Source organism: Diospyros lotus, chromosome 13 (genome assembly GCF_014633365.1).
Source record: "Diospyros lotus cultivar Yz01 chromosome 13, ASM1463336v1, whole genome shotgun sequence".
Taxonomy (NCBI): domain Eukaryota; kingdom Viridiplantae; phylum Streptophyta; class Magnoliopsida; order Ericales; family Ebenaceae; genus Diospyros; species Diospyros lotus.
The window spans coordinates 36,017,194-36,043,620 of NC_068350.1; the positions used below are offsets into that span (position 1 = coordinate 36,017,194).

Here is a 26,427-nt window from a genome sequence, read left to right on the forward strand (position 1 = left end):
ACGATCAAAATAAAAAAGAAGACATGTGAGCCCAGACATGGACATGGGCGGCAGGAGAACATTTCTGGCGTTCTTTAATCAAATATTCTGTAAGAACATTGCTTTGTCCTTTTTTTTATTTTTTTTCTCCATTTCTACGCACTCTTCTGCCTCAAGGGACGAATATATCCAGTTCAATAGGCAAATAATAGCCGAAAGCATTGACATTGAGATGATTCTTCTAGCTTGTGACGTTTGCCTTTTTAATATTTATATATATATATATATATATATATCACCAAAGTGGCAGATCTTTCTTTCTAGATGGCATGCATGCAATGGCTCTGTGTCTTTGCTTCTCCAAAATCTTCTCTTTTTCACATTGGCTTTCCCCTTTCCAGGCTATTCCAGGGTTTAGCCAACTTCAGCATTACACGTTGCTGATACCATATGCCCAATGCCAAACCAGTGTATAAATAAGGATTGAGGCGGCTTATGAGAGACAACAGTACATAGGGTTTGGGACATCATTTTGTGCTGCAGCTTGAGACATGACCAACCCACAGAAACAAGAGAACCAACCCCCTCCAGGTATATACAAACACACTAACTCTCTGGCCATCACCTTCATCAGAGACCATCTATAAGCTGGCTTTCTTTCTGAAAATTGTTCTGTTGATTTGAAGGGTACCCAACTCAAACTCCGGCGACAACGACCGGGAAGAGGCGCTGGCCGTCCACGAAGACAAAAGGGGACAGGGGCTTCATTGAAGGCTGGTAAACTCTTCTTCTATGACTCTCTATATCCACAACTTCTGCATATCATTACCCTTATCCCTGAAACTGATAAATAAATTTCGTCAAACAGCCTATTCGCTCTGTGCTGCTGTTGGATCTGCGAGGAATGTTGTATCTGAAAGGTGACTAACAACCCAACGGGACAGAGACACGATAGTGCCTGCATCATATCACTATGTAATTGTCACATGTGTTGTTTGCCCTATGTAGGCTTAAATTGCTTTCTAGAGATGATCTTGGTATGCGTGTATGGTCTACTAGTAAAAACTAGAAATAGAAATTTTCTTTTCACCATTTTCTGAAAAGACTGAGGTTGATTATACATATACCAGCTCTTTAATCTTAGTAGGTGAGTTGACTGTACATATATTCTAGTTCTCCAATCGTCTCTATCTCGATGGTCGCAACTATTATATCCTATTCCCCTGTCATGTCTTGACCAGCAATTTCACGATTTAATACAAAGCCAATTGAAAAAACGATCAACCCTCTTCATAGATTAATGCTACACTCCATTATTGAATCCAAATTTCCCCTCAATGTGATGTACAGCAAAACAACTGAGGTAGATATGCCCTTTAAGTAACCATATTCAATAGAAGGGCAAGATTTACAAGTTTAAATAAAATCAACCAAAAAAAACAAGGTGCATAATCATAGAGCTAACCGATCAGCAATGCTTTTCAAATTGTAGCGGACTCTGGGAACAGCTTCTCCAGCATGTAATTAGAAAGGATGTGATTGGGATCCAATTCCCTCCGTGCTTGATTATATGCATCCACTGGAAAACGCTTCCTCAACCTTTGTTGCATAGCTGCAAGCGCTTCCTTGTCCTTTGGAACCTGTGCAAAATATATATACCAGTAACCCGAGTGCAGAAATTTTTCCATTTTATCTAAATTGCTATTTCAAGTCGTGTTTCTATGTCGTATAAGTTGGCTTTACAATATCAACTATGTGGTGGAATACAACCATATCAAATATCTTCATTTACTCCCATCTCACGAACTTTTATTGTGTTGGAACTTTATCTCAACATTCTCAAAGGGTTGGGTCAGAAAAGGTATTTAGCGTAAAATTTTGTCACACTATTCTTCTACATGGATTTGTATTGTCAGTGCAAATTTTAGAACTCAATTGACATTATGAATACCGTGTCACTGATCCTAACTTGGTTAGGATACAATACAGTTAATGACGATGATGACGAATTAATTGCTATTTCCATCCAGAAATAAATTCCATATGGATAACAGAAAACTGGCTTGATTATCTACCTTCACAACCAACCAGACCCAGCACCAAAGAGGAAACAGTTCAGGCACTAATCTATCTAGAGTTCGATCCTCGCAGCATGGTAATTTCAGATACAATTCTTGAGAGAGAGAGAGAGAGAGAGAGAGAGGCTTTCCACAGCTTTTATATTGATTACCCACATATACTGGAAAGTTTGCATCAAGTCCAAATTTGGAAATGATAAACTCAAGTGTATATCCAGTTTTAGCAAGACAAATTATTGTACATGCTGTAAATAGATGGGGGTGATTCTGAGAAAGGGTTGGTAAGGAGTATTTCTCGGGGGACATCTTCAGAAACTTCTAAAAACTTCACTCTGTTATATCATCATTCATCAATTTTTTCAAAGACTTCATATGTTGTTGAAAGAAAAGACTTCAAATTTTTTTCAAAGACTTCATAGTGGGATTAAGGCTTTATAGGTTGTTTGTTTCATAAAACCAAAAGTTTTAGAGACCAGTACTACAAGGAACAATAGACTGGGATTTCATAAATACCTCAATCTTAGCCCAGTGTTCATAAACAGAATATCGATCCCACAACTGTGTTTGGGACAAATGCCTGTAGTGGAAGAACTCTTCTGTTATTTGTTTCCTCTGACGAGCATCCATTATAGGAAGATACATAATTATGCCAACCTGAAACACAACTTTTAAGTAGATGAGAATGTTCTGATTAACCAAATAACGCCTCAGGCTTCCTAATTTCCACAATTAACGCAACAATAGGCACAAATGAAATTCAATCAATTCCCAAATTTGCGGCATTCATAAATAAAATATTAACACTAAACTTTTCAGTTTGAATGGCCTACCACAGTTTGACAAGGTTCCAAAAGTGTCAAACTTTATAAAATTTCGGTTGGTTTAGCCAAACCCACTAGTGGGATTAAGGCTTGTGAATGGTGTTGTGGTAGTTTCGGTGGTTTTGTTACGGACAAAAGAGCTTATCAGCTAGAAGATAAGGAGTGGCGGTTAATGATAAGAAGATAAGGAAGCAAGAAGCCTAAGAGGATGAATCAAGTTTAAGTTTTAATGTTTTGTATAAATCTGTAAATTATACAAGATTATTGTTCCTACTTATTAGGCTGTTATCCATTTCTAGTTTTTAGGAGATTTATTAGCATACTCCTTGTATATATAGAGCTTCATACGCATGGAATAAATAAGAGAGGATTTCTATTCTATCTAAACTCTCTCTCAACATGGTATCAAAGCCTGCTTTCTAGGGAATTCTATTTAGGCCTTCATTGCCGTTTTTTCACTGCTTAGTGCCATTCTGGCCTGTTTTCTTGTTCCGTTCCTAGAAGTGATCAAAGTCAGTTGTGGCTTTCTCCTTCACCCGATAGAGTTGTTTCTTTCATCTGTTTTTTTTTCCTTCATCCGTTTGGTCCATCACCCAATAAGTAAGTCCAAGATCTTCCTAAGATGTCTACGTCTCCAACACCAATCCTACACCAGAGACGGTTGAAACAAGCAGCCCATCAGAAACCCCATTCACTGGATCTAGCAACTCGAGTAATGGGGGAGAACTACAAAATCTCTAGGCAGCCTACCGATTGAATGGGAGAAACTACCTAAAGTGGTCCCAACTTATCCAGACCTTTCTCAAAGGTAAAGGTAAGATCAGTCATCTCTTAAGGACCGGCCCTAAAGAAGGAGATCCCATGTTTGCTGCATGGGATGAGGAGGACTCTCTAGTTATGTCTTGGCTTTGGAATTCGATGGTGCCCGAGATAAGTGATACGATGATGTTTTTAACAACCGCTAAGGATATTTGGGAGGCTGTCAACCTCACTTATTCTAAAGTGAAGGATGCAACACAAATATATGAGGTTCGGACTAAGATTGCAGCAACCAAACAAGGGGTAAAATCTATTACTGAGTACTCTAATGTGCTGCAAACTCTATGGCAAGAATTAGATCATTATCAATGCCTAAAGATGAAATGCAGTGAAGATGCAGCCTTACATAAAAGATTTGTGGAAAAGGAAAGAACCTATGATTTTTTGGCAGGTCTTAATATGGAGTTTGATGGAGTCAGGGTTCAAATACTTGGCAAAGAGGATATACCTTCCCTAAAGGTAATCTCTCTAATTCGGGCTGAAGAAGGAAGAAGAGGAGTAATGCTTGACACTGCTCCTATAGAAAAGTCAGCATTAATAGCATTGAGAAGTCCTGAGGAGGAAAGGAAGGCTGCTGGAGATAAGACTTCCAGCAATAGAGATTCTCGAGACTCTCTATGGTGTACTTTTTGCAAGAAACCAAGGCATACCATAGAGAGATGCTGGAAGTTACATGGAAAACTATCTAAAGGAGGACAACTTGGGGTCCAAAATCAAGCCTATATGGCCAGCAATCACTAGCAGGCAAAGCACAAGCAAGGGAAACATAAGGAGCAGGCAGATGGCTTGGATTTTAACAGGGCAAAAATTGAAAAGTTAAGAAACTTTCTAGACTCTCTTAACAAGAAAGAAAAAGGTACCTGTTCTCTTGCACTTACAGGTATGTCCTCTCATTCTCTTATCCCACATGCTTCGGGAATAACCCAATCTAATTCTTGGATTCTTGATTCTGGGGCAACATATCACATGACCCCTTTATCCCATTGTTTCATTACCTATAGCCCTTGTTCAAGCTCTAAAAAGATAACCCTGGCAAATGGCTCATTGACCACTGTTGCTGGCCAAGGAAATATTATCCTTAATAACCATCTAACTCTCAAGGATGTTCTCCATGTCCCTAAACTCTTCACCAACCTCATCTTCATTCAAAAGCTTACCCTAGACAACAATTGCAGTGTTAATTTTTCTTCTACTTGCTATGAAATTCAAGGACAAGGGTTGAAGAAGAGGATTGGGCTTGCTAAAGCTAGGGTTGGCCTATACTACTTTGATGGATCAAATGGGGAGGAAAACAAGGACAAGGTGAATCTTGTGTCTTGTTTGGTGCAATCTAATAAGGACCAGATCTGGTTACATCACCATCGTCTTGGTCACCCTTCGTTTTTACTCTTAAGAGTTATGTTTCCAGCTTTGTTTAGGAGTTGTGATATTCAAGACTTTCATTGTCCTATTTGTGAATTTGCTAAACATAAAAGGGTGTCTTACCCTTCATCCAATAAATGAACCTCTAGTCCATTCTCTCTTATCCATAGTGATGTTTGGAGCCCTGCAACTATTCCCAATCTTTCTGGGGCACGGTGGTTCATAATATTTGTGGATGATTGCACTAGGGTAATGTGGTTGTTTCTTATGAAAAACAAATCTGAAGAGAGCACTATTTTTCCTAACTTCTATAACATGATTAGTACTCAATTTGGAGTGCCAATCGAGAGGCTAAGGACTGATAATGTCAAAGATTTTTTCAATCAATCCCTCACACAATTTTTTCAACAAAAATGAATTATTCATGAATCATCTTGTCCATATACACCCCAACAAAATGGGGTGACTGAGCGGAAAAATTGACATCTATTGGTTGTGACTAGGGCATTACTTTTTCACCATAATGTTCCAAAAAATTATTGGGGAGAGGCTGTTCTAACAGCCACTACCCTTATTAATAGACTGCGATCTCAAACTCTTGGATCCTATAGCCCTCTTCAACTCTTAAGCAACTATTTTCTAATTTACATATATCTAGCTACTGGAAACCAAAAATATTTGGGTGTGTATCCTTCGTGCATGTTCACAACCCTAATAGAGACAAATTAGATCCCCGCACTCTAAAATGCATTTTTATTGGATATTCCTCCAGCCAAAAGGGCTAAAGTGTTACCACACTCCTTCCAAAAGATTTTTTGTCTCGGCTAATGTTACTTTTGTGGAAAATTCTCCCTATTTTGATCACTCTCATGACAGTAAAAAAGTTGCCGAGGGAAATCAAGTCATATCCGTACCTAATCTAGATCTTTCATCTCAACCTACCTCCTTACCAGGTCCGGTTACTACAGAGGATGCACCAGACAAGGCTCTCGAGGAAACCTCACCAAGTACTCCTCCCCTGCAGGTCTACTCAAGGCAGTAGAAGCTGGCTGCTAGCTCGGTGCAGATCCAAGAATTTAATTCCTCCCCTGCACCTGTTCCCAACACCAACACCAGCAGCTCTCTTGTGAAACCAGTAGGTAGCAATTCTATCATTTCTATTGACTCCACTGCATCTATAACTGAACATCTTATACCTCAAAGTGACCCTACCTTTTCCCCCAGTGATCTGGAATGGCCTATAGCCCTCAGAAAAGGCACCAAGACCTGCACTCAACATCCTTTGCACCTGGTCCTATCCTACTCCAAATTGTCTACCCAACACAAAACCTTCCTAACCAGCCAACATACCATTCCAATTCCTCACCATTTTTCCAAAACAATAAGGGATGAGAATTGGAGGAATGCCATGGAAGTCGAGATGGCAGCCCTTGAAAAAAACAACACTTGGGAGCTAGTTTAATTACCCAAAGGAAAACAACCGGTAGGATGCAAATGGGTGTATACAATCAAATACAAATCCGATGGGACCCTCAATCGGCATAAGGCAAGGCTAGTAGCCAAGGGATACACCCAAGTGTATGGCATCGACTATCTAGACACCTTTGCCCCAGTTGCAAAGCTAAATACAGTGAGAGTTCTCCTATCTCTAGCTGCTAACCTCGACTAGCCATTAATGCAATATGATGTAAAAAATGCCTTCTTGCATGGAGACCTAGAGGAGGAAGTTTACATAGACTTACCATCGGGCTATAGTACAGATACTCGCGGGCAGGTAGTGTGCAGACTGAAAAAAGCATTGTATGGCCTTAAACAGTCTCCTAGGGCCTGGTTTGGCCAGTTTACCCATGTGATGCTTACCTTAGGGTATAAACAAAGTCAAGGAAACCATACACTCTTCATCCATCACTCGACCACAGGGGGAGTAACAGTCCTTTTAGTATATGTGGATGATATTATTGTGACTGAAAATGATGAAGAAGGTATGACTAGATTAAAGGAATGCCTAATTAAAGAGTTTGAAATTAAAGACTTGGGGAGATTGAAATACTTCTTAGGCATAGAAGTTGCACACTCAAAAGAGGGCATCTTTATTTCTCAACAAAAGTATATTGTGGACTTGCTAACAGAAACCGGGCTGCTAGGTTGTAAGGCTGCTACTACCCCGATTGAATTCAACCACAAATTGGGGAAGGTTCCAGAAGATAAAGAGGTGGAGAAAGAATCCTACCAAAGGCTAGTAGGGAAACTAATTTATCTAGCTCACACTCGGCCAGATATTGCATATGCAGTAGGGGTGGTCAATCAATTCATGCATAGTCCGAAAGAAACTCACCTTAGAGCAGTTTTTAGAATACTCCATTACTTGAAAGGGACACCAGGGAAAGGCATTATGTTCAAAAGGGGACGAAGTATGATACTTAAAGCCTATACTGATGCAGATTATGTAGGGTCAGTGGTGGACAAAAGATCTACATCCAGCTATTGTACCTTTCTAGGGGGTAATCTTGTAACTTGGAGAAGCAAAAAACAAAATGTGGTGGTCCGGTCAAGTGCAGAGGCAGAGTTCAAATCCATGGCGTTGGGGGTATGTGAGTTACTTTGGTTGAAAATTTTGTTAGATGATTTGAAGATCACTTTGGTGGAACCAATGAGACTACATTGTGACAACAAATCAGCAATCAATATTGCTCACAATCCTATATAACATGATAGAACCAAGCATGTTGAGGTGGACCGACACTTAATTAAGGAAAAATTGGATAGTGGTCTAATACGTACTCCATATATATCATCTTGTGAACAACTTGCAGATATTCTCACTAAAAGGTTGCCTACAGCTGCGTATCAAAAGTTGACTAGCAAGCTTGGAATTGATGATATCCATTCTCAATCTTGAGGGGGAGTGTTATGGATAAAAGAGCTTATCAGGTAGAAGATAAGGAGTGGCGATTAATGATAAGAAGATAAGGAAGCATGAAGCCTAAGAGGATAAATCAAGTTTAAGTTTTAATGTTTTGTATAAATCTGTAAATTATAGAAGATTATTGTTCCTACTTATTAGGTTGTTATCCATTCCTAGTTTTTGGGAGATTTATTAGCATACTCCTTGTATATGTAGAGCTTCATATGCATGGAATAAATAAGAAAGGATTTCTATTCTATCTAAACTCTCTCTCAACAGGTTTAATACATGTTGCTAACCGGTGAGATAGACACAATACAGAAAGGTCACAGGAGTCAAAGCAGTCTCTGTAAACACAAATAAACAAAGTCCTTATAGAGCATACACACGCACAAACAGAAAAAGTATGACCAATTTGTTTGAAAATTTTGTTTAAAAAAAAAACTTCTAAAAGTAACAAATTCTAGTCAAGACTTCTTTCAAAACATATAAACATAGAGAATAAAGTTGTCTTACTATCTTCATAGAATGAAAAGGAATTTATTTTCTGCATTTTTTCTTTTAATTTCATACATATAAATATATTAAAGTTTAATTTGTCATTGCACCTCTGACACATCCACATCTTAATTTCTGGAAATCAACACATTGGCTTCATACTGTGCTGCACCCACGTGCTTTGTCCATAATTGCACATTCAATTCCTACTGCTGTCGCAGCAATGTTGCCTTTCTTTTCACGCAGGTATGCTGCAGTGACAAGGTTTGGTCATTAAGTCACTTTTTTGACACTTCTTTTGCAGCATAACACCTCCATCATTCAGAGGTGCAGCAAAAGGGCTCTAAAAATATTATTAGCAGGGACCCAGAATGCTAAAGGTGTAGGTAAATGAGAGTTGGCACAATATGAAAGAGAAAATAGTCTAAGAAACCAACATTTCTCTATAGAAAAATAAATAAACCACTGAAAATTTAACATACGTGCATGCACTTGTACTTTAGACATCTCAAACATGTTCCTTGGAAAACCTCAAACAAACAACATGTCACTCCTAGGAAAACTTAAAAAAGCTTGTTTTTTCTCTGAAAGATGGAAAACTTTGAAAAATGTTAAGAGGGAGAAAGGCAAAAATTGATTTTAGAACGCTGTAACTGACTATATGACAACAACAACAATCACAAGCCTTAACCTCACTAAATGGGATTGATTACATGAACTCTTGATCCCCAACCATCTCTATCCATGACTATATCCCTGTAAGGCCATTATATCCTATGTCATGTCCAAGGGCTTCCTACCCAAATTATCTTTAATCTTCCTCTCTCTCTCTCTCTCTCTCGCTACAAATTTCCTCCATTTTGTCCACTCACCGGCGCACAGGTGTTTCCCTTTTTTTCTCACATGTCTAAACCATCTTATTCTAACACCAACCTTATTATATATGATTTCGTTTTTCTATTTTGTATTAAATTTGTATAGCCACACATCCATTGTAACATTCTCAGCTATGCTCATATTTTGCACAAGTCAACACTTAACTAGCTAATATTTTGAGCCATGCAACAAATATGGTCTTATACCATCCAATAAATCGTCCCTTCTAGCTACAACTAACTATACAGATGGAAAATTTAGCAAGCATAGAAGCTAAATGGTCCTCTAAATTTTGAATACAAAAAAAAAAAAAAAAATAGAAGGCATGATCAACATCCTACGAGACATCGAAGATCCAATGTTGTGCTAGTATAAAATTGTGTTTGAATGTACTTAAAAATTGGCTCTAGAAAAGTAGGCATCAAGATTTAAGGAAAAAAATCAAGGCCAAAAAATTTAAAATTTGCATGCTACCATGGCATTTGAAAAATTGATGCTTCAAAACAAAATGGCCCATTAATAACTACTTAAAGAAAAGAAACAGCCATGGCAAAATTACCCATGAGAAAATATCACCCTCCACTGGGCTTGAAGCTGGGCTCATGGGGCTTTTGCTGCGAGCTGTCCATCGCTGTTCTATAGGAGCAGGTGCTGGTATCATTTCCTTATCTATGAGCTGCATCAGATCTTCTATGTATTCAAGATCTTTCATGGTAGGCTTTGTTAGAGTTCCAGCAGGAAAACAGGTCTCTGATACCCACTGTTGGCCACCACAGTCAAAGCCCAGAATCTCATCACTCCAACCTACCCTGTATCCTTCAGACTTCCTCCAGAACTCTGCTTCAGCTTGGTTGACCTTCATTACATGGTCTTTGTTGAGGGGATCAAGAGCAAGTAGTTTATCTCGTAGCTCTGTAAATGAAAGCTCATTTATGTCTTGTTCATCATTGTCCACAGATTTATCTGTGATCACTTCAGGTCTGCAAATAGCTATAAGATAGTTCATTATTGGAAATAAACAGGAACACAGAAATATGTATATATATGAGAAACTGAAAAATAAAATTGCCAGAAACATTGGGGTCATAGCTTTTTAGCTAAGAAGAAAATGATGAATGACCCATTAACAGAAGCTTTGAAACTCCAAGGCAAAAATTTACTTTTCATGAATCTTCCTTCCATTCATGCAAGCTTGCATTTGTGTTAGAATCTTCATTCTCACCGGACCATTTAACTAAATCATTCATTACATTCAGATCAGATCAGAATAAATTTTTGCAGTCACTGGTAGAACTAGAAGGATTACTACGGTCAGTTTTCTCTCATTTTTTTCAATATTGACAAGGAAAAATTAATTGCTAGCAATATAAAGTAGTGACAATATCAGGCAACCATTTTACCTGTACTTCTGGAGAGACTCCTTGTAGAGATCTTGAACATGCTGTATAGCTTGATCATGACTATATTTTGGTTTAAACTTGGGTGGACCTTTCCACATGGAAACAGGGTTGCACCTCACAACTACAACAGTGTCTGTATATGGAATATAAAGATACTTGATATGTTTATTCTCAGATAGCAACTTCCTGCAAAAAGAAAGAGAAAGGACTTATAGTCTAGAGAAATTAATAAAGCCCAAGCATTACTACACGCAATGCAAGCATCCTGCACACACATATACAAAGTGACACAAGAATAATGAGAGGTGAGATCTCCTGTGCTAAATGGTTGTGACAAGGAACAATGCGAAGTAATAGATGCTTGAATCAAAGAATGTTGTGAAGCAAAGCCTAAATCTAGAATACAAGCCCACACCTGATGGGTTCTAAATATCCAATTACATGTACACTGACTATATAAAGGGTCCTAAGTTCCAAAATATCTAGGATATCATTAGAGAAAGTTACAAGGTTTGAAAAACCAAACCAGCATCAGGCAAACCATGGGAAAGTCAGATGCTCCAGATGATCAAATCATATAATTTCTCACAAGGTATCCCTTATGATTTATTCCTCACTGACTACCTTATCCTGATTTTATACTTGCAAGCTGCAAGCTTGGAAGGAGGGAGTGAATGGCGTTTATGTTGTTCCAATCATAAGTGGTAAAACTTTCTCACAAAAATAAACAAGATAAATTGCAGTGTTTAGAAACCCAATTTGGACCAGCCAATTCAACCGCAAAAATCAGATGTAGTTGTGGGAAATGGCCAAAATGATGAAATCAAACCATCGTAAAAATCAATGTCAATTTGCAAAACCACCCAAACCCACAGTTGAACACGCAACCCTCAGGAACTGTTCATGGTTCATATAAACTGAACATCTCCATGTCTTGTACGTATAGCAAGTCATAGAGCACAAAGAGAACCCAAATTATGTCAACATGTAGCACCCTCTCACTTTCAATCGTGTCAATCTGTTAGATGCAACAAAGAACACTAGACCATTGCTAGTGGTAGCATTCTTCTCCATCCGTAATGATTCAATTATCACTTTGTTTATAAACCAACTTTAGAAAATATTGCTTTCTCTTCTCTGGTTCAGTCTCTTTCTGTACCATTCCTCTTATCTATATTGACTCTCAGATGATACACATGCTTTTGAAAAGAGATTATTTCTTGACTGTCTTTTCTCCTCCAAATCTACTATGCTGTGAACATCAATTTTGTCTTCTATGTTCGCTATCACTGTAATTGTTCTTTTCTCCATTTGTATCCATTTTTGTTTGTTATTCCTTTCTCGTTGGAAATTGAAACTTTTGGCTCAAGTTTTTTTGTTATGAACTTAGCATTCCTGTAAGTCTGTATTCTACATTGAATATTTTATCCAGGTGTTACTTTGTTTTCTGTTTGGTTGGGCCTGAGATCTTCCATTATCTTACACTATTTTTTTATGAGTTGTGATTTTCTCAATGCTTAGTAATATGCATTTATATGAAGTGTTTATTCAAGTATAGAATGACGCTTTAGATTTGCTGCTTTGCATGCTTAATCTTTGTGAAGAAAACAAAAAAGAAAATACAATAGATCATTCACATAATATGCTCTTGTTCTAGAGATAAAGAAAGGCATTAGAATAACTTCTTTTACAAGTAAGAAGATTTATAAAAGCACTAGAAGAAAATTTAGAATTTTACTTGACTTTTCAAGTAATTTTAACACATATTTTATTGAGTAAATTGCACTCGGATCCTCTATGGTCTAAGCCATTTGCATGGAGACCTGTTGTGGTTTAAAAATGTCTCTAGAGGTCCTTGTGTTTTACTTTTTTGGCTAGAACACCCTTTCCATTAGCTTAAAAATGTCTTTGGCGAAGATGTCCAAGCAAAAAAAGTAAACCATGACAACCTCCAAAGACATTTTTAAACCACAGGGGGTCTGTGTGCAAATGGTCCAAACCACAAGGGGTCTGGATGTAATTTACCCTATTTTTGTTTCTTAGGTATATAATTTCAAATATTATCTAACTTATACTTTTACATATCCATACATATAATCATGATGGGCTGGCTTGATTCCAATTAATCGAACAGGTAAATAAGTGATCCTTAACCCTGTCTCTTTTCTTGTTCGGCCAGCAGTACAGGTTTCAAAATATTAATTATTTGGTTTGGGCAGAAACGAAAAAGGAAAATAGTTACTTGTGATTTTTCTTTATCTCTTTCATAGTTGAGACATATGTGTGCTCAACAAGCTCTTCTCTATCTACACACTGAAGAGTAACTTCAGCAACTACACCAAGGCCCCCAAGTCCACAGCGAGCAAGATAGAAGAGTTCTGGATCTTTCTCTTTAGAAATATCTATTGTTCCTTTGGCAGGAGTAACCAGTTTCAATCCAATGACCTGCTCATCAATAGGAGGCAACTTTGCACCAGTGCCATGTGCACCAACCTAAAGATGTAAAACACAGGAAAAAAAAAACATTAGTAGTTAAATTCTTGACACTTCAAGAAATAAGCAAATGACATAGCTTAAAACAAATCACAGCATGTGGCATCTCAAGTATTCACATAATATTAAATTAATCAGCATGAAGGCATTAGCACATTAGACATTTGAAGTGAATCAAATGTCACCTAAAAGAAGTGAGTTGCTAACCATAGTAGAGAAAAGTTGTAAATTAAGAAAATGGAAAATAGCAGATGTCCTGATTCTAGGAGCATTTTTTCTGGGGAACAAATGCAATAAGGGTCCATAGCTAGTTCTGAAATGGTATCAAATATAGTGCAACTCTCAAACTAAAGAGGAAAGGTCAAGTGCCACAAAAAATCCAGGCATACCAAGCCAGTGAAGCAAAAACCCAGGAAGGTCAGTAAAGGTGAAGAGGATACACGGTGGGAACAAAGTCCAAAGGCAACAAAATCCCTCCCAAATCAGGAAAGGGATAAGAAAAAGAAGTAAACTGCATCTTCAAAACTGAGCACTGGATGGCAAACATCAAGCAAAGAAGTGCAAATGCAAAACAATTAGGAAATATATAAATAAAACAGCAATCCTGACTCCTGAGCATAAGGTATAAAAAAACAACTGCCATTAACCTCTTCTTTTACTTAAAGATTGTATCATTCTCTAATTTCACTGGCTTAAACATTAAAGTGCTCTCAGCCGAATTCTATTTTGGGAAAGTGCTCACTGTGCAAGTTAGTTGCAGGGGACATCCGAAGGGGAGTTCAGTCCCATCATGCTTCAACCCGTTCCCAAAATTCCATTCAAGAGACTGAACTCATATTTGAATTCTGCCAGCAGTGGCATTAATTCATTAGTTGTGACAAACATGGAATTTTGATGGAATATGGTGTAATCAAAAATATTTGACGATGAATCAGCAAAATAGTTACACAAACAAAATAAAAGATATTCCAAACCACCACAAAAGCGAACCTGAATAATGCCACCAATCTGCTGTTCCCTAATGGATGCAAAGTTCTGCAAGGTGAGCCCGTAATCTTTGATCCCATCAACGAGCTGCTGAACCCGAACCCCGGCTTGGACCCGGACTGTCTTCTTCTCCTTATCCACCTCCAAAACCTCATCCATCAGAGCCAAATTCACCATCCCTTGCCTAGTCAATCCGATACCATTGGGCGAGAGGCCCGACCCGACAGGGCGGATCTTCTGCTTGTTGCGATTGGCATCGGAGACAATGGTTTCAAGTTCCTGGTGTTAGAGAAGATGAAAGATGGAGTTGAGTGAGAAAATATCAAAATGCACTGTACGCATAGAATAGGCACAGATAAATTCTTCAATTAACCTAATTGGCAATAAACGAGTATGAAAAGGCTAATAAAGAATACACGAAAGATCAGCAAGATACAGAAAAAATTCCGAAAATATTCGAAGACCTGGAGCGTCTCGGGCTGGAGGAAGACCCGAGTTTGGACCTCGTGAGTGCCGCTCCAATTGGACACGGTGTGGAGATCCTCCGGGAGGGGAGCGTAGCGGAAGAGCTGGGCCTTCTTGTGCTTCGCGTTTTCGGAGAAGGGGAAGGAGTAGTAGGTGGCAGCGCCGCAGCCGAGGACGAGGACGAAGTAGCCGACGTACTTCCGGAACTCGGAATCGGAGATGGACGAAGAAGAAGAAGAAGAAGAAGCGGAGCAGAATGAGCGGATGTGGCTAGGGTTTTGGCGCGGGGCGGAGGATAGAGACTTGAGGGGTTCGGAATAGGGGCTAGTAGGAGTGTGGTGGTGGTGGTGGCGGCGCAGGGGTTGCCGGAGCGATCGCCGGAGAATGAGAGAGAACATTGAGAATTCAACTGAGAGAGCTTCGACGTAACAGATCAGTAAGTTGAGAGAGAGAGAGTGTGTGTGTGAGTGTGAGTGAGTGTGTTGATGAAGCTCTTTGTGAACTGTAATCAGAAGATTCAGAACTTCATCTCATCTCTTCTCCGTAGTGTAATGGAAACTCCTCCAACCATCAGCAATCTTATACCCCCATTTTTGTTCCAGCTGCTGCTAGGTTGGCAATGGTTCGGTTTAGTTTTATTTTTGTCAAAATTATAATTAAATTAAATTTAAATTATTAAAATCAAAACTAAATCATTACTCATTTAGTTTTAAAAATTTAAAATCATAACCAAACTATTCGGTTTCAGTTTAACTATGATTTTTTTAGTTTAATCCATACCAACAAACAAAGACAAATAGCATTCATAAAATTTTTTGATAATTTCACAACAAACATAGATAAATTCTAATAAAGTTACCTTATTCTTGAATAAAGATACAAAATTTCTTAAATATAAAATCACATCTCCAAACCTACAATTATTAAGATCAATAAATTAATATTTGCATAATTAAATTATAATTTAAGCTAAAAAAAATTAATTACGAAAGTTAATACCTTCATCAACAACATTAATATATTCTTTGTAAATTGATGCATATCCATCTGAAATGAATGAGCCAACTCCATCTAAGAAAATTATAAATATAAAAAATAAATTAATATGAAGAGATATGAGGCAGAGAGCGAAAGACAATGAGGGTGAGAGAGATCGAAAGCGAGCAAGAGCAAGAGGGGCCAAGCCCTAACGAGAGCAAGAGAGATCCAGCGAGGGTGAGTGAAAGCAAGAGAGATGTAGAGAGCAAGGGCGACTGGCGATCTCGCGCATAGAAGCAAGAGAAATGAGGCAGAGAAGGTGAGAGAGATCGAGGGCGAGCAAGAGCAGGGGCCGAGCCCTAGCGAGAGCAAGAGAGATCCAACGAGGGTGAGCGAGAGAAAGAGAGATGTAGAAAGTCAGGGCGACTGGCAAGCTTGCACGGACGAGCAAGAGAAAAGAGGCAGCAAGGGTGAGAGAGATTGAAGGCGAGCGAGAGAAGGGGCCGAGCCCTAGGGAGAGCAAGAGAGATCCAGCGAGGGCAAGCGAGATGCAAAGAGTAAGGGCGATGGCACGCGGACGAGCGAGAGGCAGCGAGGGTGAGAGAGAGCGAGAGCGAGATTGAGAGAGGAATGAGAAGAGAATGAGAGAAGGGTCTGCAAGCAAGACAATTGGGCTCAGGTGGGCTGGGCTAAAGTGGGCTGGGTTGTATATAATACATATTATATATATTCAGTTCGGTTCGGTTACCCACCATTCGGTTCGGTTTCGGTTTCGGTTTTGGTTTGGTTTTAGTGAAAACCATAACCAAACCATATCCATAGAAACAGTGTTTGGTTTTTCCCCAAACCAAACCATTACCCAGTCAAACGATTTTTAACCGCATTGACCGGTTCGGTTTCAGTTCAGTTCCCCACGATTTTGGTTGCAATTGCCATCCCTAGCTGCTGCACTTTCAAGAATGGTCTCGTTCCCCAAAATGAAAGAGCAATTATGTTTAATTGAAGAAAAATATTACTTGCAGCAATACCCCGTTTGTTATAGCTTAATTAAAGAAATTATAACTTATAACTTCTTAGATTATAGCTTCTAAAACTTAGAATAAGTTGTGAATTTGTTTATTACAACTTCTCAGAAGTTATAGTTAAACAGTTGTGGTGTTTGATATCATAAGTTGTAAAATAACTTATTTTTGTATAATTGTCCATAATATCCTTAATAGTTATAGAATGATAATTTAAAAATTAATTAGTGTATATGTATAAGTTTCAAGTGTTATAAAAAAATTAATTAATGTATAGAGAGAAAGGGAGATGACGAGAGAGAATAAGAGATTTGAAAATAGAGATGGTGATGGAGAAGAGAAACCCTTGATTGCGTGGACAGAAGAGTAATTATTTATTAAAAATAGGGGCAAAATTGTCAAAAAAATGTAACTGTTTAATCAGAAGTTGTAGAAGTTGGAGTACCCCAATTTTGAAAAAGTCAATTTCTACCCCTTCTAAAAACTAGTAGAAACTATAAACTAGAATTCTAAAAATTAAAACAAACACTACATACCCACTTTTTTGAAACTAGAAGCTAAAAGTTGTAGCTTTTAAGCTGCAACAAACAGGCCCAATAAATGGGTTGCGATCAATTATAACTGAATTGATCAAAAATCACTAATCAAACCGAATCAAGGTATATAATTGAACTGAATCAAACTAACCAAATCATCTAACCTAATTAAAATAACCAAAATCGAACTAACCGAATTTTGAGCCGTTGTAATCGAACCAAAATTTTTACAAAAAAAAAAAGAACCAAACCTAATAATTGAACCGAATCTAATAAAAGAGAGTTGATTTATCGGTTTGGTTCGATTTTTCGATTAATAATACCAAAATAATATAACCGAATAACCGAAATTCTTGAAAAAAAAATAACCAAATCGAACCGAACTAAATAACCGAAAATCTTGATGAAAATAACCGAACCGAACTGCTACCAATAAAAAACTAAACTGAACCGATCGAACTTGTCTGTTCAGTTCGATTAGTTTGATTTACCTAAAGTTTTGCCCACCCCTAATTTAGAGATGACTAAATGTGTCAAATGACAAAAATACCCTCATCTAATTTGTAGATTCACCACCATTGCCCTTAGTCGTCTCCAGCAAGTTCTGTCTCGCCTCATCGTTGTCCCTCATCGATCGCCGATGTATCCTTTTGTCGTCCTGCTACATCACCTCGTGGGACCGCCACTACATCCTATCGTCGCCCCGCTGGAACTCCTCACGCGATCGCCGTTGCATCTTATCATCACCTCATCACTACACCTCACGCCAATCGCTGCTGACCATCTTATTGCTTATCCGCTATCGCATCTAGATGAAACTCGATCATTCAAGATGAAATCTCGATCATGAAGTCCGATTCAATCATCGAGTATATCATCATGTCGGTCGGTACAAGTAACACTATCCTCCAATCCAATCAAGTTGGGCCTAGTAAATTTAAATTATTCTTTCATTTTATTTATTCATGACTTTTTATTATTTTTAGATAAAAAATTAATAATTTAAGAAGAAGTATGTTAATTTATTAACACAATACTTATAATTTTTTGAAACAATAAACGTTAAAATATATTTAATTATAAAATTAAAAAAAATATTTTCTAAAACTAAACCTAAGCTAAGCTTTAATTAAAATAATTATGTCCCGATCATTAATTATATAAATATTTAAATAGTCCATCAGAAATGAAGTCACATGCATTCATTTATTTAGTAGGGACAGGCAATACCCACCTCTCATCCATCCACATAATGAAAATAGTAATGTTATTTAGAGATGAATATGACAGGTTATATAGACTGTGTATTTGTTATTTTTTATATTTTAAATAGATTAAAAGTAGAATCATGTTAGATGTACATTCATTTTGTACATCTTAGGCTACATAAGGGAATATTATGACCAAAATACCATGTGCCTCACATGCGTCTCTACGCGTTTCATGATGAATTTTTTTGTCATAATATCTCCTTATATAGCCCAAAATGTATAAAATGAGTGTACCAATAACATTTTCCTTAAAAATATCAATGTCAAATGTTCGTATGAACTGATAGATAAAGATATAATAACATTATTCGAATAAAATTATTATAACAAATATTACCTCAAATCAAAATTTAAGATTATTGCTTGTTAACAAACTGAAAAGTATCAACCATCCAGTCTTTTTTCCTGTCACTACATCACATTTATTAATCATTTATCTTATCGAACTACAAATATTCATCAAATATTTGCACTCATTTAATTTATATAAAAATGAAAAAATAACCCCAAAATGAAGAAGATAAGTTTCATAACTCTTAGAGTATAAATCGAGCGATCAAACAAGTGATATGCCGAGTTCGCATCAATAGGTTGTGAGTTCGATCATCACTCTGCGTAGTAAGACAAAGCGTCACACCTGCGATTTATCTTTTATGTCGAAATCGATGGCACAAGTAGTGGGGACCGCGCAAGGACGATCACCCAAAAAGATAAGTTTTATACATTAATCTACCATAATTCACTAGAAAACTTGCCTCAAGGAAGACAACTTTACACAAACTATCTTCTGTAAGAACACAAGAACAAGGTATCAGTCAACCAAATTCATTTTCCATATTCAAGAAACATATTTCAGAATGTAATAGCATGCAAATCATATACAAGTAGTTATAGATATAAAAATGTTATCTGCACCATGTATATTATCACAAACATATCTGGAAACATCTGCTTATTATATAGGTAACAAGCAGAAAAATTCTTAAAGTTTCCAAATGCTGGGCACACAATACCATTATTTTTACAAGGCTTAAGCCTAAAGAGTCATGCTAAAGAGAGTAAGGGACACTCTTAGCACTGAGAAATTCTAAGATATATACCCTCTAGATGCCCACCTATCTTCATACCTCCCGAGTGAGGGGGCTGTACATGGAACCTCACTTAACTGGAGGGGATCTGGTTCGATGCCATAATCTGTCAGCGGCCTGTGCTCCAGAACATTGTCATGATTCCACACAAACTCCGGGATCTCGACCTCTCCTTTCTTGATATCCTCCCATAGGTACTGTAGGCGGCTAATGTACTTGATTTTCCAATACAAGCTACATGCAATAGAAGAGACTGGTGAGCTCAAGCACGCCATGATAGCAGCAAAAACAAACGTACTGCCAATAATTGAAGAGGAGGATTTATTTGCAAAAATCAAGTCTATGTAGGGGGCGCAAGTGGAGGGGGCAGGGGCATATTAGATGTTCAGTCTTCAGTGAAGGGGAAAAGCTAACATAAAACAATCATATAGAGCACTCTGGTACAGGATATAGTTAAGCTACATAGGCAAGCTGCAAATAACAGAGCCAGACACCATTGCATTTTGCATGCATGAACAACACAATCACTCAAGTTATTATCAACTTATATACAGGCTTACATGGCTTGTTTACTCTCTTTTTTATCTTTTTCCTTTGGGTTTCAGACTTCCAGTAGAAAAGTTAGATGTAAAAGCAAAAGCCCCAAAGAAATGGTTTCTGGTAGGGGCAAGACACTATAATGACAAAGGAAAAAAGCTACCCAAACAGGACAGCTTATGAGTCTGCTATAACTCAACACAAATTACTTGGGTACTAAAAGACATCTCTCATGGGAACAATATGATTTGAGGAATAATTTTAGAAAATTATGCCCCAGTGGAAATTGTTAAAGAGTATTAATATTAACATTAAAGATAAATTACCCCTCTTTAGCTTAAACTTTGAGATAATTTGGTCATTAATAATTTATTTAACATTGTATTATAGCAAGTAAAACATAGTGTATTCAAACCTCACCACCAACCCGACAGTTAAACAGTTGCACATGCTTGGCCTAATTAAAGAAGAAACATGTGAGGATCTGTATAGAGAGCGAGGAGGTGTATAGAGAGCATAACTATTAATGTAAAAGATAAAGTCCCAGCTCTCTTAACAATTTTATCTTTTAGACGAGTTGGTTGTATACGCGAGGGGGTGTAATAAAAATAAACCCAAATCAATCTATCTTAATGGAAATAACCATTTTCAAAGAGATGCCCTAGCTGCAAACTAGATTTGTCTTCCAACTTGCTAAAGACATAGAATTTAGTACATTAGTGATCAATGGAGCACTGTTACAAGCCATCCTTCCTTATCCCTGTGACCAAAAATGCACGCACTTGGAAGTACCTATGGGATATTTGCTTTTAAAAAAAAGTATATTTTAGGAAGTTGAGAAGATTAACATTGAGTAGCATAAGTTTTGAGTTCAACATGAAGTCACAATATTGAACTTTAGAGTTGTCACGAGGAGCGTTGAGGCCCAAATTAGTAAAGGAAAAAAATTAGAAAAAGGAAAAAAATTAGAGTAGAACACATAGCAAAAAACAATTACAACAAATAATTAAAATAGAACACACAACAGACCTCCAGCTCACACTGCTATGTTCGCCTCTCATCAATATAGAAGAATATGCAATCAAATGAACAAGAAATAAGATCTAAGATGACAAATGTGTTGAGAATAAAATAATAGTATAAAAGATAAAGTTAACCCTCCATATAACAGTTTAAGCTTTTAAATCAGATGGTGGTTAACAATTTAACATGGTATCAAAGCAAGCAATTGTTAAAATTGTTATACATAGACAGACCGATTGTCAATAAAGCCTGGCCACACATGAGGGTGCATGCTGAGAATAAAATAAGAGTATAAAAGATAAAGTTAATAGCTTAAGCTTTTAAATTAAATGGTGGTTAACAATTTAACAAAATAAACAAGAAATAGGGTTTTAATACAAAGGCATGCCCCTTGCATGAGGTGTGTGCTTCATGTGCGTAAGCAGCACCTCAAGCATGGCATTGCGCCTCAATGGTGATGAGGTGCATAGAGCTGCGCCTCAGGCCAGAGCGCACCTTTGACAAATATGCTTCAATGGGCACGACGATTCTATTTTCCTTGGAAGGGGCCTAGATGTTGAAGTGTCCTGAAGTTGCTTTTTCCACATGTGGTAGTAGCACCTCACATATTCTCATTACTAAGAACCAAGACAATGCAAGTCTATCACTTGGTGTTATATACAAGCAAGATTTGAAATCAGTCAGTCATCACCTCATTCATTGCCTAGAAGTGAGGGTACCCTGATCTTCGATTTTATTCATGTTTGGGCATGTTGGGTTTTAAATAGAGATTTGAGAGATCTTGTTATATCTTTGTTAGGGGCTAGAGTGGGAAGGAAGAAGAAGGCATAAATTTCTATGGTTGACCTCCAGGTGGATTACATTGAGGAACAGTAATAGAGGAACTTTTGAAGCTTTTGAAACTTCCTCAAACAAATTGAAAGGAAGGGTTTTTCCTCAGTAAGTCAGAAGTTTTATTTATGTACTTAATTTTGGATTTAGCAATATCCTCTTGGTTCAACTTTAGTATACTTCTTTTACTCATCAAGAGAGTTAAATGTTTGTACAACATATCACCATGCAAACCTGTGCCACCCCTCCTGTTTCAATAATTAAAATATAAAGAAACAACTCACCCTCCGCTTAGAAAGAAACGACCAAGAGTGGCAAAGACCAGCCTTGAGCGGAGCCCTGGATGAACAAAATATACTGCCTGCAGTCTATCCTTGCAATCAGAGGGAAGCTCTTCATATATCCACCTCAAGATCATTAGGCCTGGATTGTTGTCTTCTTTCTGCACCGTACTGTGCATGTAAAGAATGCAGAATGGTCCTTCTGGTACTTCACTGTGTATTTTATGAAAAACATACCTTTTCAGCCGTTCCCCACTTACAACTGGAGCTGGATATGATTGGGTTAAAAATGTGAGTCTGTTAAATCTACTGATGCAAGTTAACATAAATAAAGCAAAAGGTAGAGATCCCCCTTGTTAAAAAAAAATGGAGGACTATAATTCCTAATACAGTTTAAGAAAAACTTGAATTCTCATTGCCACATAAAAAGAAATCACTTAAAGCTGCAATAAATAGAGCCTATATCACTTCGAACAAAATGCTGTCAGAAAACAGTCAACACATGGAATCCACAGGAAGCATGCTATAGAAAACTAGTAATCTTGTTTGAAAGCTATTATCTATCTTCAGTTCCTGGAAGCTGCAAACAGTTTATGTTTCTGAAAAAACCGCAAGGGCCAAACATCCAATAGCCAGTGGAAAATTCATACCAAGTCAACTAGTTTCTTGCCTCAAGAAAAATGGCCAGAGGAAGCAAAAAGCCAAAAGAGAATAGGCACGTGTGTTTTTCCTGCTAAAACTGCAGCAAGGCATAACATATGGGGAAAACGTTAAGCCAGTATAAACTCTATAAGACCTTCCTTATCTCTCTACTTATCTTTATGCACGTCAAATAAATTGCAAGAACAACTCCTCTACTCATCCCAACAATCACAATAGTGCAAAATTCATTTATGCCTTTAACAAACAAAAAACTTTTAGTAATAAATTCAGCCAATAATTGTCCAAAAGATCATTTTGGAGTTTATGGTTTATTTGGTCATTTGAATATGCCTTTGTAAGTAATCCAATATGAGTCCTTCATGCTATGATGAAGTACACCAGTTGGGGCTCTTCACCCACATGGAAGTATCTGGGATCCACCTTCAGTCAACTCTAATGTTATTCCATAACCTCATCATGTCAGCTCATATACTTGAACCATCTGCAGATGGATGGCAAATACCATCTAAATCTTCAAAGAACCAAAACATGAAACGGAAAAAATACAAACACAACTAAAACCAGAAGACACCTATACAAATAAAAAATACAGTTAAAAAAATCAATTCAGTAATATATTGCATGTTTTTTAATTAAGTCACAACCCAAGTATCTATTTATGGATGGATATCCCACAAAATTTTCAATATCAATACACTAAGCCTTAGTCCTACTAAGCAAAGTCGGCTACACAGATTCTAGCTTCCCAATAATATATTTATCTATAATCTTTCTTGGAACGAAGGAGCAAACTGAACCAAGATGATTTCCAGAAGCTCAAGTTGTGCCAAAGATGCAGCTGAAAACGCGTGACTCGAACATTGGTCCAAAAGTGTATATATGTTTACATGCTTAACACAATATTTTTGTACTAAATTACCTCATCCTGTAGTCTAGACGGATGTCTCAAACATAAAATCAAAAACACTCCAAAATCCTGCCCAGATGCCCAAGAATTCAAAAGGCGTACTAATCCCCGAGGCCAGAAGAATCAGAACGTTCGAATATCGCGAAGATAAAAACTGACAATTCAACGAGTCTACTGCACATATAAACGGAGAGGTGGAGTACTGGGGGGTTAATTATACCGGGGAAGTACTTGCCGACGATGCGGAAGATGCGGTTGCCGGACTTGTCGGAACCGCTCTCGAGGCGGAAGAACTGCAAGGCGTCGAGATCGGAGTAGTCCTGTTCGTCGGCGGAGGGACAGTCGTACCATTGCTCTTCGCCTCCTTCTCTGTCCGACGGATTCAAAAAGGGCCGGGCATCTATGCCCAGATCCGATGCCAACACCAACACCGAGAAATCTTCCGATCTACTTGAAGTTGAATCCCCCATCTCTTTCTGTTTCCTTCTCTTTCAGCGACCGTCCGGTAGGGCTGCCAGTGTCAACGTGAAAGCATTTTTCTATTGGCGGAAGCCATCTCTTATCTCAATTCATTCTTTATCAACAGAGCTTAAAGTGATAATAACTATACATTTGATGGAAGAAAAGTTTATACTCTGTTACAAATTGTAAAAATTCATATTTTTTATTCTGTATTTTTATATTTTTTATTTAATTATTTTAAATTTTTATTATTTCAATTACACTTTTATACTTATATTTTTAAATTAATTTAACTCTTTATATTTTAATTTTTTCCATATAATAATATGATTTTTTCTTTATTTTGATTAATTATTTACTTATATTTTCAATTTAAATTAACCTATGAACTTTGACGTATAAAGAAAAAAATTAAATTAACTCTTCTCACGTTATATTCTTTTTTTTACATAATAAAGTACAAAGATTAAATTTATTTAAAAATATATATATTAAAGTGTAATCAAAATAATAAAAAAATTAAATTATTACAAAAAAAATATAAGAGTTAAATTAACTTAAAAATACAAGTTTAATAAAGTAATTAAAAAATAAAAAATTCAAGTTATCACACAAAAAAATATAAAAGTTAAAGAGTAAAAATATAAATTTGACCAATCTATATATATATTATAACAAAACAGCCGTCAAATTTTTTTCCGCCCATTTTCAGTTACTATTTTGATATTTTATTATGTTTTTTTAATTTTTTTTGCTTACCTAAAATAGAATTTTTATAGGTCATTAATTAAATCTTGGAAATGTAGTTCTTGGAACATGTAAATGGTTTTTTTATAATTAAATAGTGTTTGGAGAATGTGTAATCATGCTGGTATATGAAGAGCCAAAATAAATATTATTAATTTATTCATATTATTAATTTTTAAATATTAGCATCAAATTTTAATTGAAATAAATTACAAAAAAATAAGACTTTTTTAAATCGGGAGAAATCTATATATATATTATAACAAAACAGCCGTCAAATTTTTTTCCGCCCATTTTCAGTTACTATTTTGATATTTTATTATGTTTTTTTAATTTTTTTTGCTTACCTAAAATAGAATTTTTATAGGTCATTAATTAAATCTTGGAAATGTAGTTCTTGGAACATGTAAATGGTTTTTTTATAATTAAATAGTGTTTGGAGAATGTGTAATCATGCTGGTATATGAAGAGCCAAAATAAATATTATTAATTTATTCATATTATTAATTTTTAAATATTAGCATCAAATTTTAATTGAAATAAATTACAAAAAAAATAAGACTTTTTTAAATCGGGAGAAATCTTGAAATATTAGGTAATACTGTTGAATACCGACTGTCAAGTAAATTTTTTATTTTATTTTTATTTATATATAGTTTAATTAATTTAGATTTATTTTTTTATAATTTTAAATGTTATAATTTTATATATAAATTAAATGTTATAATTTTATTTTTTAACTTTATTTTTTTTGTTGCTTTTTAAAAAATGTGACATGTCTTAAATGTAATAATTGATTGTTAGAATAAATATGTAAAGTCATGTATGGATAATCAATTTTTAAATTTTGATTATTATTATTTATATAATTAATTAATTATTTAAATTATCTTTATTTTATATATAGTTTAATTATTTTAAATTTATTTTTTTATAATTTTAAATGTTATAATTTTATATATAAGTTAAATGTTATGATTTTATTTTTTAACTTTATTTTTGTTTGTTGCTTTCTTAAAAATGTGACATGTCTTAAATGTGATAATTGATTACGAGGAGAAATATGTAAAGTCATGTATGTATAATTAATTTTGAAAATTGATTATTATCATTTATATAATTAATTAATTATTTAAATTATCTTTATTTTATATAGTTTAATTAAATTATAATTTTAAATGTTATAATTTTATATATAACTTAAATGTTATAATTTTATTTTTTAACTTTATTTTTTTTGTTGCTTTCTTAAAAATTTGATCTGTCTTAAATATGATAATTGATTGTCAGAAAAATATGTAAAGTCATGTATGGATAATTAATTTTGAAAATTTGATTATTATCATTTATATAATTAATTGATTATTTAAATTATTCTTATTTTATATATAGTTTAAT

General features: G+C 36.0%; 2 protein-coding genes across 3 annotated transcripts; both read right to left on the reverse strand.

The window, feature by feature from the left end:
• Window positions 1-1,247: 1,247 nt before the first annotated feature.
• On the reverse strand, window positions 1,248-15,280 carry LOC127788336 (L-galactono-1,4-lactone dehydrogenase, mitochondrial). 2 transcript variants are annotated; one of them, XM_052316477.1, is made up of 7 exons: window positions 14,683-15,280; window positions 14,222-14,497; window positions 12,981-13,231; window positions 10,739-10,924; window positions 9,898-10,318; window positions 2,571-2,711; window positions 1,248-1,619 (listed from the first exon to the last, which is right to left on the reverse strand). In XM_052316477.1, the coding sequence occupies exons 1-7, from the start codon at window positions 15,079-15,081 to the stop codon at window positions 1,461-1,463; spliced, it is 1,833 nt and encodes a 610-aa protein (XP_052172437.1). In that variant the 5' UTR covers window positions 15,082-15,280; the 3' UTR covers window positions 1,248-1,460. The 2 variants fall into 2 exon arrangements, with proteins under 2 accessions (XP_052172437.1, XP_052172438.1); XM_052316478.1 differs by lacking the exons at window positions 1,248-1,619; window positions 2,571-2,711 and adding an exon at window positions 2,718-8,713.
• Window positions 15,281-19,378: 4,098 nt separating this feature from the next.
• LOC127788339 (uncharacterized) lies at window positions 19,379-24,404 on the reverse strand. The gene is made up of 3 exons (XM_052316489.1): window positions 24,041-24,404; window positions 22,254-22,518; window positions 19,379-19,812 (listed from the first exon to the last, which is right to left on the reverse strand). Exons 1-3 carry the CDS (start codon window positions 24,288-24,290, stop codon window positions 19,578-19,580), a joined length of 750 nt encoding a protein of 249 aa, XP_052172449.1. The 5' UTR covers window positions 24,291-24,404; the 3' UTR covers window positions 19,379-19,577.
• Between the last annotated feature and the right edge of the window lie 2,023 nt (window positions 24,405-26,427).

What these genes read in the sequence shown, in the direction of transcription:
- LOC127788336 (XM_052316477.1), bottom strand. Translation starts at nt 15,081, where the DNA reads ATGTTCTCTCTCATTCTCCGGCGATCGCTCCGGCAACCCCTGCGCCGC. An exon ending in AGATTGGTGGCATTATTCAG is followed by an intron (nt 13,232 to 14,221) that starts GTTCGCTTTTGT and finishes TTACATCTTTAG; the next exon opens with GTTGGTGCACATGGCACTGG. An exon ending in AACACTGGGCTAAGATTGAG is followed by an intron (nt 1,620 to 2,570) that starts GTATTTATGAAA and finishes TATTTTGCACAG; the next exon opens with GTTCCAAAGGACAAGGAAGC.
- LOC127788339 (XM_052316489.1), bottom strand. Translation starts at nt 24,290, where the DNA reads ATGGGGGATTCAACTTCAAGTAGATCGGAAGATTTCTCGGTGTTGGTG. An exon ending in CGTCGGCAAGTACTTCCCCG is followed by an intron (nt 22,519 to 24,040) that starts GTATAATTAACC and finishes AATCATATCCAG; the next exon opens with CTCCAGTTGTAAGTGGGGAA. An exon ending in CGTTTCTTTCTAAGCGGAGG is followed by an intron (nt 19,813 to 22,253) that starts GTGAGTTGTTTC and finishes TATTGCATGTAG; the next exon opens with CTTGTATTGGAAAATCAAGT.